The following is a 10,915-nucleotide window of genomic DNA, read 5'->3' on the forward strand; positions in this document are numbered from 1 at the left end:
ATTTTTGGTATTAAAATAATATTACATACAGATCTCTCCCTTCTACTGAAGTGAACAAAAAATCTTTGTAGAGGGAAGCAAAACGTTAGCACTGGGAGTCTTGCAAGCCCAAGAAACTGGAGACAAGGAAATTTCATAGATAAGAAAAATGACATTTCAACCTATTCTATTAATGCTTTGATTCTTTTATGATTGTGGTTTTTTCCCTTTAATTCCTTTGAATTTTTATTCTCCCTTTATAAATGCCTGGCAATCTTATAATATTCTTCGAGGAGAAGACTGACAAGTCCTGGTGTGAAAATTCATTGATGTTTCCCCCCATTATTTCTTCTCCCTTTTCCTTCATCCCTGTCCAGTACCCTTCTCCAACAATGGAAGCAGAAGGCTTGTAAAGGGAAAGAGCAAATCAGGTTGTAATTAAGATAATAACTTGCGAAACATAAAAATGATGATAGCAGAATTAATGTTGGGAAAAGTAAAAACCCCAAAGCAAGAAAATACAAAGTTGAGCCACTCCTTCATTAGCAAATGATGATAGCCTTAACTCTGTGGTAGTAAGGTTGTAAAAGAAGAACAAGTATTCAGTGCATTTATTAATCACTCTCCATATGGTGTCGCCGTCAAATATTATCATGTGAAGCAGACTTATGTGTATCTATCTTTCCTAATTTCACACAGTACTTTCTATGGTATTTTTTGTTGTTATGAAAATATCCTCTCCATTTTTATCATTTTCCTCTAATTGTCAAGACAATGAATTGTATTTCCTCAGTTTGCAGCAAATTAAGATTTGTGTGTGTGGCATAATTGCTCACTTTTGGATTTTTCTGCTTATTCAGATTTTGTTGCAGAGAAATTACTTATCTACTGGAAGTATGCAAATGGCCTCTGGGCATGCACAGAAGTCATTAAAATGCCCCCCATGTGTGCACAGAGGCCTGAACCAGGCTGAAGGCAGCCCCCAACAGGCCACTGCTGGCCCAGGCTACTCTGGGAGAAGCCGGTGGCGGGGGGGAGCCACCACCACCGGGGTAGCCACCACCGGCTGGGGGAGCTACCGCCCGCCACCACCTCCTCCCATGGCCACAGCTGCAGGTTGCACTATAAGTACAAAATTATCCCTTCCCATCCCCTCTAGGTTTAGGGAATCCCCTACCCCTTTACTGGCCCTTTACCAGTAGAGCTGGTTCAGCCCATTTGGCAAGGAGACCAGGTACTGTTTGACCAGTGCCAAACTGATCCAGGCAGGGTCGGTTCGAATCCGGCCTGGATTCAAATTGAACCAGACTGGCCGGTTTTGGGCACATCCATAAACTGTACATATCAGCTGACATATTACTCACCCTTCACTTTGCCACTTTCCCATCACATGCCCATGTTGTTCGCATTACTGACCAGAAAACCCTCAGCTTGCCACAGGACACATAAATACCGTAGAAAGTACTATGTGGCAATAGGATAGACTGATACACATACAGCTGCTTTACATGTTATTATTACAGCTTATGGGAAATGATTAGTGAAAGCACTGAATAATCTCTCTTCTTTTAGAAGATGAAGAAGATGAAGATGATGAATATTTATGTATCTCTTTTCAACAAAAGTTACCAAAGCGGTTTACATAGAAATAAATAAATTACTATTGTTCTCAGCTTGCCACAGGACACCTCTGTCTACCAGCACCAGACTAACTCACAGTGGTTGCATTTACAACCTCTCTGCTTTCTAAATATGACACCATTTGTCTCCTAAGAATGCATGCTGTGGGGGGAAAATGAGGAGAAGGCATATTTTTCACTTAAAATTGGAGCCACACTATATAACACAAAGCAGTCAAGTCACATTTCACCTGTTTAAAGTGGAGATTGGTCTCTAAAGAAACTTGGTGTTTGTAAATATAATACTAGTGCTCTGCCTAGTATTATCATGCATGCCTTTTGCAACTGAATAAATGACCAGTGTTTCAAAGGGAATTCAATTTGACAGCTATAGCTCAAATGGGTCTATAAAACAAAAGTAGGTTGAAAGTGCTACATGAATTTGAGGGCCACTCAGACATTCATATTTTTGAGGATCACGGAGCACTGCAGGGGGAATGGGTGATTGGCAGAAATCCCACCCCTGTGTCTCATAAGAACATAAGGACAGCCCTGATGGATAAGGCCCAGGTCCTATCTAGTCCAGTGTACTGTTTCACACAGTGGCCCACCAGATGCCTCTGAGAAGCCCACAGACAAGAGGTGAGGGCATGCCTTATCTCTTGCTATTGCTCCCCTGGTATTTAAAGGAACCTGAGGATGGAGATGGCCTATAGTTACCAGACTAGCAACCACTGATAGGCCTGTCCTCCATTAATTTGTCTAAGCCCCTTTTAAAGCCATCCAAGCTAGTGACTGTCACCACATCCTCTGGCAAAGAATTCCATAGATTAATTATGCACTGTGTGAAAAAGTACTTCCTTTTGTTGGTCCTATGTTTTCTGGCTTTCAGGTTTATGGGCTAACCCCTAGGTCTAGCGTTGTGAGAAAGGAAGAAAAATGTCTCTCTGTCCACTTTCTCTACCCCATGCATAATTTTATACACCTCTATCATGTCCCCTGTAGTCACCTCTTTTCCAAACTAAAAAGCCCCAGATGCCTTGCCTCATAAGGAAGGTGCTCCAGGCCCCTGATCATCCTGGTTGCCCTCTTCTGCACCTTTTCCAGTTCTACTATATCCTTCTTAAAATACAGTGACCAGAACTGTAGGCAGTACTCCAAATGTGGCCACACCATAGATCTGTATAAGGGCATTATAATATTAGCACTTTTATTTTCAGTCCCCTTCCTAATGATTCCAAGCATGGAATTTGCCTTTTTCACAGCTGCTGCGCAGAGTCGACACTTTCAATGAGCTGTCCACCATGAACCCAAGATCTATCTCCTGGTCAGTCACTGACAGTTCAGATTCCAACAGTGTATTCGTGAAGTTGGGGGAGGGGGTTGTCCCTATGTGCATCACTTTTCACATGCTTTCACTGAACTGCATTTGCCATTTTGACACCCACTCCCCCAGTTTGGAGAGATCTTTGGGAGCGCCTCACAATCTGTTGTGGATTTCACTACCCTAAATAGTTTTGTGTCAACTACAAATTTAGCCACTTCGCTGCTTACCCCAACTTCTAGATTGTTTATGAACAAGTTAGAGAGCCCTGGTTCCTGTACAGATCCCTGGGGGACCTTACTTCCCTCCATTGCAAAACTGTCTATTTATTCCCACCCTCTGTTTCCTGTCCTTTAACCATATACCAATCCTCACATGAACCTGTCCCCTTATCCCATGAGTTCTAAGTTTACTCAAGAGGCTTTAGAGGGGAAATTTGTCAAAAGCTTTTTGGAAGTCCAGGTATACTATGCCAACTGGATCACCTTTATCCATATGCCTGTTGACACTCTCAAAGAACTCCAAAAGGTTAGTGAGGTAAAGTGACCCTAACCCTTAAAACAGACTGCTAAGTCCACCTTAAAACAGACCGCTGAGCCTGGCCTCGCCGGAGCGCCTTATTGTCCACCTCCTTGGCCACTGCCTCCTCTTCTTTGGCAACCTCCTTTGCCTCTATTTGTGAGTAAATGCCACATCTGAGGTAAACACCACAGGCATCTTTAAATAACTTTTAAAAACATACCCACAATGGCGTTTCTACCGAAAATTGTTGTATCTAAACTGGAACATAGGAAACTGCCTTATACTGAGTCAGACCATTGATCCACCAGGCTCAGTACTGTCTACATTGATGGGCAGTGGCTCTCCACTGGCTCTTACAACTGTTTAGGTAGGTATCACCCCTGCTCTAAGGTATCACCGCAACATTCTAAGTGTTCATACCTTGCATTGAGAATCGCACTGCCATTCACAATGGCCCATAGGTTCAGATTCTATGCCTTCCATAGGATATGTGTTTATACCCAAGCCCTGGTGGGGGGAAAAGTAAGGAGACAACATAGGTTTAAGATTTTTTTTTAAAAAAAAGTAAACCAACATCATACTGTTGCAATAGTTTGACACACACACACAAACTCCAAAGTAGAACAGTTTATTATTAAATACTTGGGTGTGAGTGGCAAGTATTTAATAGCCAGTAAGCAAATGATTTTGGACACATTCTTGGATGGGAATGCTGTGATACAGGTCAAGGACAAAAGAATGCAAGTGATATCCTTGCTTTTGAAATAATGAATGAGGAAGCATCTTTTCAAATGAAGACATCAAAAGTTGAGTACATAGGTTTTTTATGTCAACCTTAAACTTTCCTTCTGGAATTTCACATCTGAAGTACCTATTCGTTCTGGGAGAAAAATGAATGAGAAATACTGTGGAAGTGGTGCTATATCTGTAGTCTCCCTTAGGTCAAGCTTGGATCTATTGCTTTCTGCATCCCTTCTGTACCTTTCTTTCCTTAACATGTCGCTATATTCACATTGTTGTAATATAAACTCTTGAAAGATGAGCTTCAGATCTGCTTCCTTTCTGACATCTATTTCTGCTCTATTTTGCATGCCCCAATAACTAAATAATAAATAAGAATGTGCACTTCTGGAATGGAAAAACCACAAATGCATTTTTCTGAAGCATTTCTTACCTGGCATGAATTGGACCATGGTGCTGCCGTGACCACATTCAAGGCATGCGTTGTTACGCTGGGTAGTTGAGCTGGCAGATGCTGCTGAAACATGCTTACAACTGTTTTGCTGGCAGATGTCTTTGAGAAGGTGTCTTAAAAATGAAACATGAGGCCCGCCCATTTGTATTGCAGAAGAGAAATGGCTTCCTGCCCATTTTCTCCTACTCCCGTCCACTGACTGTAAAAGGAAGGGACTCATTGCCTAGAGGAATTAGGTTGTGAAAGGAAATCTCTCCATCTCTCTCTCCCTCCCTCCCTCCCTCCTTTTTTCCTCCTTCTTTACAGTGGTACATGGGACTTCTTTAGATCTATATTAGCTAACTAGCATGTGAACAAAATTGCCATATTTTTTTACTGTGAGAGGAAACAAACTAATATTAGTTTAATCAATAAACTACCATAAAACCAAAATCATGTCCTTTGCCAAGACACACTCCTGGCACACTCCAAGACACACTCCTGGCGTATAAACGGGAACACCATAGAGCAGGTCTCATGCGTCAAATACTTCGGGGTGGTCTTTCATGCATCCGGCATCAGGAAAGCCCATGGCAGCTACATTGTCCAAAATGCCCAGAGGAGCACTGCTACTATCTTAAAATTATTCTGGTCCAAAGGAGGCTATAACATACAGAGGTGCACCTAGGTAAGTTTGGAGCCTGGACCTAAAGCCCTTTCGAGGCACACACACCCCACAGTATTTTTAACACAGTTTTAATGAGCAAACCACTCGAGATAGACTAAAATGGATTTGGAGGCCCCCAGGGGGTGTGGAGGCCCTGGACTTTGGCTCTAATGTCCAGGGGTAAAGACCGACTCTGATAACATATCTGCAGCCCTTAAAATATTTGAAGCTAATTCGCTGGCCCAGCTCTATGGAGCCCAGCTGGACCACTTCTCCAACATCGCCTCTCTAGATCTCGTCCAGTCTAAATTCCTATGAGCAGTATTCCAGGTACCCCGCTATGTTTCCAATGCTAGTTTATGACTAGAGACAGGCCTGATGAAAGTGGAGGCCAGAATATGGCTGTCCATACTCAGTTGCTGGCTATCCTTCTTCCCAATGGGCCTCCCTTAATAATGGAGGATGAATACCAATCCACCTGGAAGCAAACCCTGGTGACAAAACTAACATCACTTGGGCTCTCCCCTTGTGTGACTACTTTCCTTGGATTAGGAGTGGGCCAGGACACTTTTCAAACAGCGCATAATAGACACAGAGTGCCAAACCAACCTAGGTATAGCACCAAACTTCCCTATCTCTGAAAGCCTAAGTATATAGTGGCACCGCCACCTGCTGCATACCTAACACAGTTAGTGGTCCCTAATCACAGAAGAACCTTCACCCTGGCTCACTGCAACACCCTCCCTTCAGCTGGGTTAGAAGGAAGATACAAGAAAAACCCCTTCCTGGAATGTCTGTGCCCCTGCGATGCTAGGCAAGTTGAAACCACTGAGCATGTCCACCTACACTGCCTATTTTAAAGAGACATCCACAATGTCCTAATTCCTCCACAACTTACAAGGTTGCCAGGCTGCACAAGCCAGTTATACATCTCCCTACTACTCTCTGACTGCAACCCGATTACAACACACAATGTTGCCATGTTCCGTGTGGCAGTGTGCAAAATCTTCTGGGATCTGAACTCTAGCAAGAACTAATTAGACCTGACATAGTTCAAACCTGTACTGCCACCTCTCTTACCCAGTTATACAGTTTTCATTTTATTGTATTTTAATCAAATTTTAACTCTAATCTTAACTTTTTAATAGCTTCTCATGGATTGTAGTCTTATGTTCAGTTTTAAACCTCTTAGCCTCTATGTATTTATCACACACACACACGTTCTCTAACGTGTACCCATGGCTAATCCTGTGTGTGGCAGCTCTCGTTAGAGTTTGTGAGCAGAAGCACCATGGTGATTGGGCAGTGACGATTCCATATGCAGATAGGGAGGAGGAGCCTGTGATGGTTAAGGAAAGCTGGAATACAACTGTTACTGGTGGGAAGATTTTCTTGATTGTAGCAGAGATGAACCTATATATATAAAAGGGTCTGTGAAGAGAGGGGTTGAGGGGGGAAAGAGCCCCTTCAGGAGAAGGAGGCTGCTGTCGTGCAAATTCGATGAGGAAACAAGATCTGTTGACTCAAGAAGGGTGGGAGAGAGAGAGAGAAGGTAGGGAAGAAAGACAGAGGAGAAGAGCAAGTGGAGGAGAGAGAAAGAGAGAAAAAGGAGGGGAAGAGAGAAAGAAGGAAGGGTGAGGGACAGGCCCAAGCCTGTCAGCAGCCTGAGGGGAACAAGCGGCCATGGCAATACCTATTGGCAGCAAGGAAGAGCCAGTCAACCATTGCTGCTGTTTGGGACTACCGAGGCCATCTGTTAACAAGATCTGTTAACTCAGGGAGAGAGGGGGGGGAGGGGAAGAAAGACAGGGGAAGAGCAAATGGAGGAGAGAGAAAGAGAGAAAAAGAAGGGAGGGGGAGAGAGAAAGAAGGAAGGGCAAGAAACAGGCCCTGGCCTGTCAGCAGCCTTAGGGGAACGAGCGAACATGGCAGTAGCGGCAGTGAGGAAGGGCCAGGTAAACTGCCGCCGCTGCTGCTCCTGTGGGGTTAGGTGGCTGCAGCTTGGCAAACAGGCACCAGGAACGCTGCAGCCATGACCAAGAGGGGTGTGGGGGGTGAAGTAGAGGAATGGAGGAGTGACCAAGAGGGGTGAGGGGGATGGAAGCAAGGAGATGGAGGAGGAGGAGCAGGAGTGCGGCTCAGGTGAGGGTGAGAGAGGGGGGCTGTGGCAGGGGGTGAGGGGAGCAATCAAGTACTAGCACGGAGATGCTCTGTGCAGATTAAGCTAATATATATATAAGTCTTTAAGGTGTACCTGTGGCTAATTCTGTGCGTGGCAGCTCTTGCAAGAGTTTGCAAGCAGAAGCACCGTAGTTATTGAGCAGTGGAGATTCAATATGTAGATAGGGAAGAGAAGCCTGTGAGAGCAGAAGCACCATGGTAATTGGGAATTCCATATGCAGATATGCTGTTTGGGGCAACTGAGGCCATTGGCAGAGAGAGGCAGGCAGGCAAGGGATGGGCCCGCTTGACAGGGGCTTGTGGGGAATGATCGGCCATGGCAGTGGTGGCAGTGAGGAAGGACCCCGTCAACTGCTGCTGCTGCTCCTCTGGGGAGATCTCTGGGGTTAGGGGGCTGCAGCTTGGCCAATAGGTGCCAGCAACGCTGCAGTTGTGAGCAAGAGGTGTGAGGGGGATGGAAGCAAACCAATGGAGGGGGAGCAGGAGTGTGGCTCAGGTGAGGGATCTCTGAGGTGAGGGGGGCTGTGGCAGGGGGTGAGGGGAGCAATCAAGTACTAGTGCACAAGTCCTCTGTGTGGGTTAAGCTAATCAAGTCATTTCCCCACTGCTCTTGGTACCAAGAGTCAAACTGAAATGAATTTCTAGGGAATGGAGTCAATACAATAGTAAGGCTGCATTCTCACAATGAGAACAATTGCAGTTAAATAATTCACCATGATTGGTGTGCTCCCACAGAGCACTTCATGAGAACCCAGAATTTCCAGACAATCCTGGTTAAACTGCTGCATTTATCCAGCATTTAACTAGGTTCTGGGATATTCTGGGTTTTTGTGACACACTCCACGAGCCCATGTGGGACTTGTTGATCATGGTTAACTCCTTAACCACGATCATTCTCATCATGAGAACACAGTCTAAGCAAATTATTAACCACAGGAACTCTCTCCGCTAAGTTATTGTTTTATAGCAAGCATAGGCAAGCTTCAGGATTGGGGGGATCTACTTTGTTCTCTGCTGACTCCCCAAATCCACAGACTAGAACTAGGATCTACCTTCCTCTCACCCCTATCACCAGATGTACAGGAATAAAATGATACAGCTGTATGACTGATCTTGGTCCTTCAAATTTAAATCTCTAATATAATGTTGTATGTACCAATTGTGAACCAACTCGACCTCAAGCCAGTTCAACTTCAAACTGGACCAGTTCAAGGGCATATCCTTAAGCCAGACTGGGCCTGGCTCAGGGATGGTTCGGGGGTTCTAAGGTTATTTTTTTTAAAAAACTTACCACCAGATTCGTTGGGTGCTGCTGTGGCCCTGGGGGTCTCTCCAGTGGTTCCCCCTCCCCCCACCAGCTTTCCTCGATCTCTAAAAGGCCATTTTGGACAATCTTTTGGTCATTTGGGCCATTTCTGAGGTGGCGGTGGCCATTTTGGAGGCTGCCACACATGTGCCCTGGCCGTTTGCATGGCTGGGTGATTTGGCCACACAAATGGCCAGGGTACATGTGCAGCAGTCTCCAAAATGGCCACCACCTCCTCAGAAATGGCTGAAGCTGCCCTTCAGAGACCTGGGGATGCCAGTGGGGGGAGGGGAACCACCAGAGACCCCCCACAACCATGGCTGCACCCCCTGAGGCTGTCACCAAACCCAGTGGTAAGTAATTAAAAAAAAAAGAATCCTCAAACCAATTCGAATTTGAGCTGAGCTGAGCCCCTAGTTCGGGATCACAAACCAAACATGCCCAGTCCAGTTTGAGTCCAGTTTGAGTCCAGTTTTGACTCAGACAAAACCAGGCAAACCAGTTTGTGCACACCCCTACCCAGAATATGAAGACCTGCAATATATGTTAAAAGCAAATAGTTCTTTCATAAAGTGCACTGCACAACTGGCCTATAGAACTTTCTGTCATGAGAATGGGATAGATTATTTTAAAGAAAGATCTGAAAAATTCATGGAGTATCAGTGATTTTAGGAGGAAACATTAAACCTGAGACAAGGATCAACATGTTTGGCATGAACTTAAATTGTGAACTACCAGAGCTTGGAAAGTAGACAGTGGGGAATGGAATCTTCTAATTACACTCTGTGATTCATATCCAGCCACAATTGGTCACAGGATACTGACCTAGGAAATTGACCTAACTCAATAAGGCTTTCCTGCTTTCCCATTTATCTCGTTCCCGTTTATCTCGTTTATATGTGTTCATCCGTGTCTCTCCCAAAATTCCGTTCATTCTTTTAGCATGTATCACACCACTGATAACATTCTTGAAACAGTCTCATGCAATCTCTGAAACAGTCTCATTCAGATCTGAGTCCAGTACAGTAAGAGATTGATTTTTGGTCACTATCCACTGCACTTTATTCGTGTACAATATTCTAACCTCCTCTACACCCCCACGTCATTCCTCCTTCAGCAGTTTCACAGAGCTTTCTATTTCTGTATGTTCCTCTTTGTTCCTTGTACCTTATATGTTTTCCTTTTAACCCCCTGCAGGACTCCTCATTCTGGGGTGGGAGGCAGTTCCACATTGTAGAGTGCTGAATAAATCATACTAGCCGACCCCGCACAGAGCATCTGTGCACTCTTTGGGGCCGGCGGTTACCTCTCCCCCCCTTCTGCCCCAGTCTCCGCTTCCGGGCCCAGCCGCCTCTCCTCCCCACTGCCACTTCTGCCCCCCCTTTCTTTCCCTCCTCATGGGCCTTTCCTGTGTCCGGGCTGGGCCCACCGCCATCTCTGGCCTCCATGGCCAGGCCCGCCGCGGCAACCAGTCCTCCTGGGTGTGCCTCAGCCAATCAGCCGCGTCCACCGCCCAGCCAATCAGCTGGGCACTGGGACGCACATTCCATGGCACACCCAGGAGAATTAATATAATAGCTTAGTAAGGACAGGAGAAAGACCCAGGCCACGCAGAGGCCAATTGCACAGGCACAGTGGCCTCCAAAATGACTGCTGTGCCAGAGGGGGAAGGCCCAAATGGGCTGAAGCATGAAGAAAGGCTGGTGGGGGAGGGGGAACCTCCATGGACACCCCCCCCCACTGCCTCCAACAACTCCCCAGAAGGGGGTAAATTTTTAAAAAAATTGTTTTAATTTTTTTTAAAAATGTCCGCAAACAGTTGTGGGGTGTTCAGTCCAGTCACCTGGACTCAGAGAGTTCACTGTTAAGCAAGGTAGGAGTTTGAGTGGAAGCAAGGTAGGAGGGAAACCTGGGTAGCTTTTCCTCCTACCTTGTTTCACACAATCACTTCTATCCAGATTTTTCTCCTACCTTGCTTCCAAGCAACCAAAAATTGGGAGTACACACAGCTCCCCAACTCAGATAGATCACAGTTTCTGATTGTGTAAATGACTTCAGTGTCTTACTCTTGTTGATATGACTTAGCATGTTTGTACTCTCAAGCTTTACAGGATGCTTGTTGAGTTTTTCCTCCGATTATCTT

General features: G+C 45.4%; 1 protein-coding gene across 1 annotated transcript in view; it reads right to left on the minus strand.

The window, feature by feature from the left end:
- The window catches only part of LOC128340804 (cytosolic phospholipase A2 epsilon-like), a 72,765-nt gene extending 62,589 nt beyond the window's left edge, over nucleotides 1-10,176 (minus strand). The window contains exons 1-3 of the mRNA XM_053286509.1: nucleotides 9,940-10,176; nucleotides 4,619-4,752; nucleotides 3,865-3,951 (exon numbers count right to left, since the gene is read on the minus strand). Of these exons, the coding sequence (XP_053142484.1) occupies nucleotides 3,865-3,951; nucleotides 4,619-4,711 (180 nt within the window). The 5' untranslated portion in view covers nucleotides 4,712-4,752; nucleotides 9,940-10,176. The remainder of the gene's footprint in view (nucleotides 1-3,864; nucleotides 3,952-4,618; nucleotides 4,753-9,939) is intronic.
- Between the last annotated feature and the right edge of the window lie 739 nt (nucleotides 10,177-10,915).

This window comes from Hemicordylus capensis, chromosome 1 (genome assembly GCF_027244095.1).
Source record: "Hemicordylus capensis ecotype Gifberg chromosome 1, rHemCap1.1.pri, whole genome shotgun sequence".
Taxonomy (NCBI): domain Eukaryota; kingdom Metazoa; phylum Chordata; class Lepidosauria; order Squamata; family Cordylidae; genus Hemicordylus; species Hemicordylus capensis.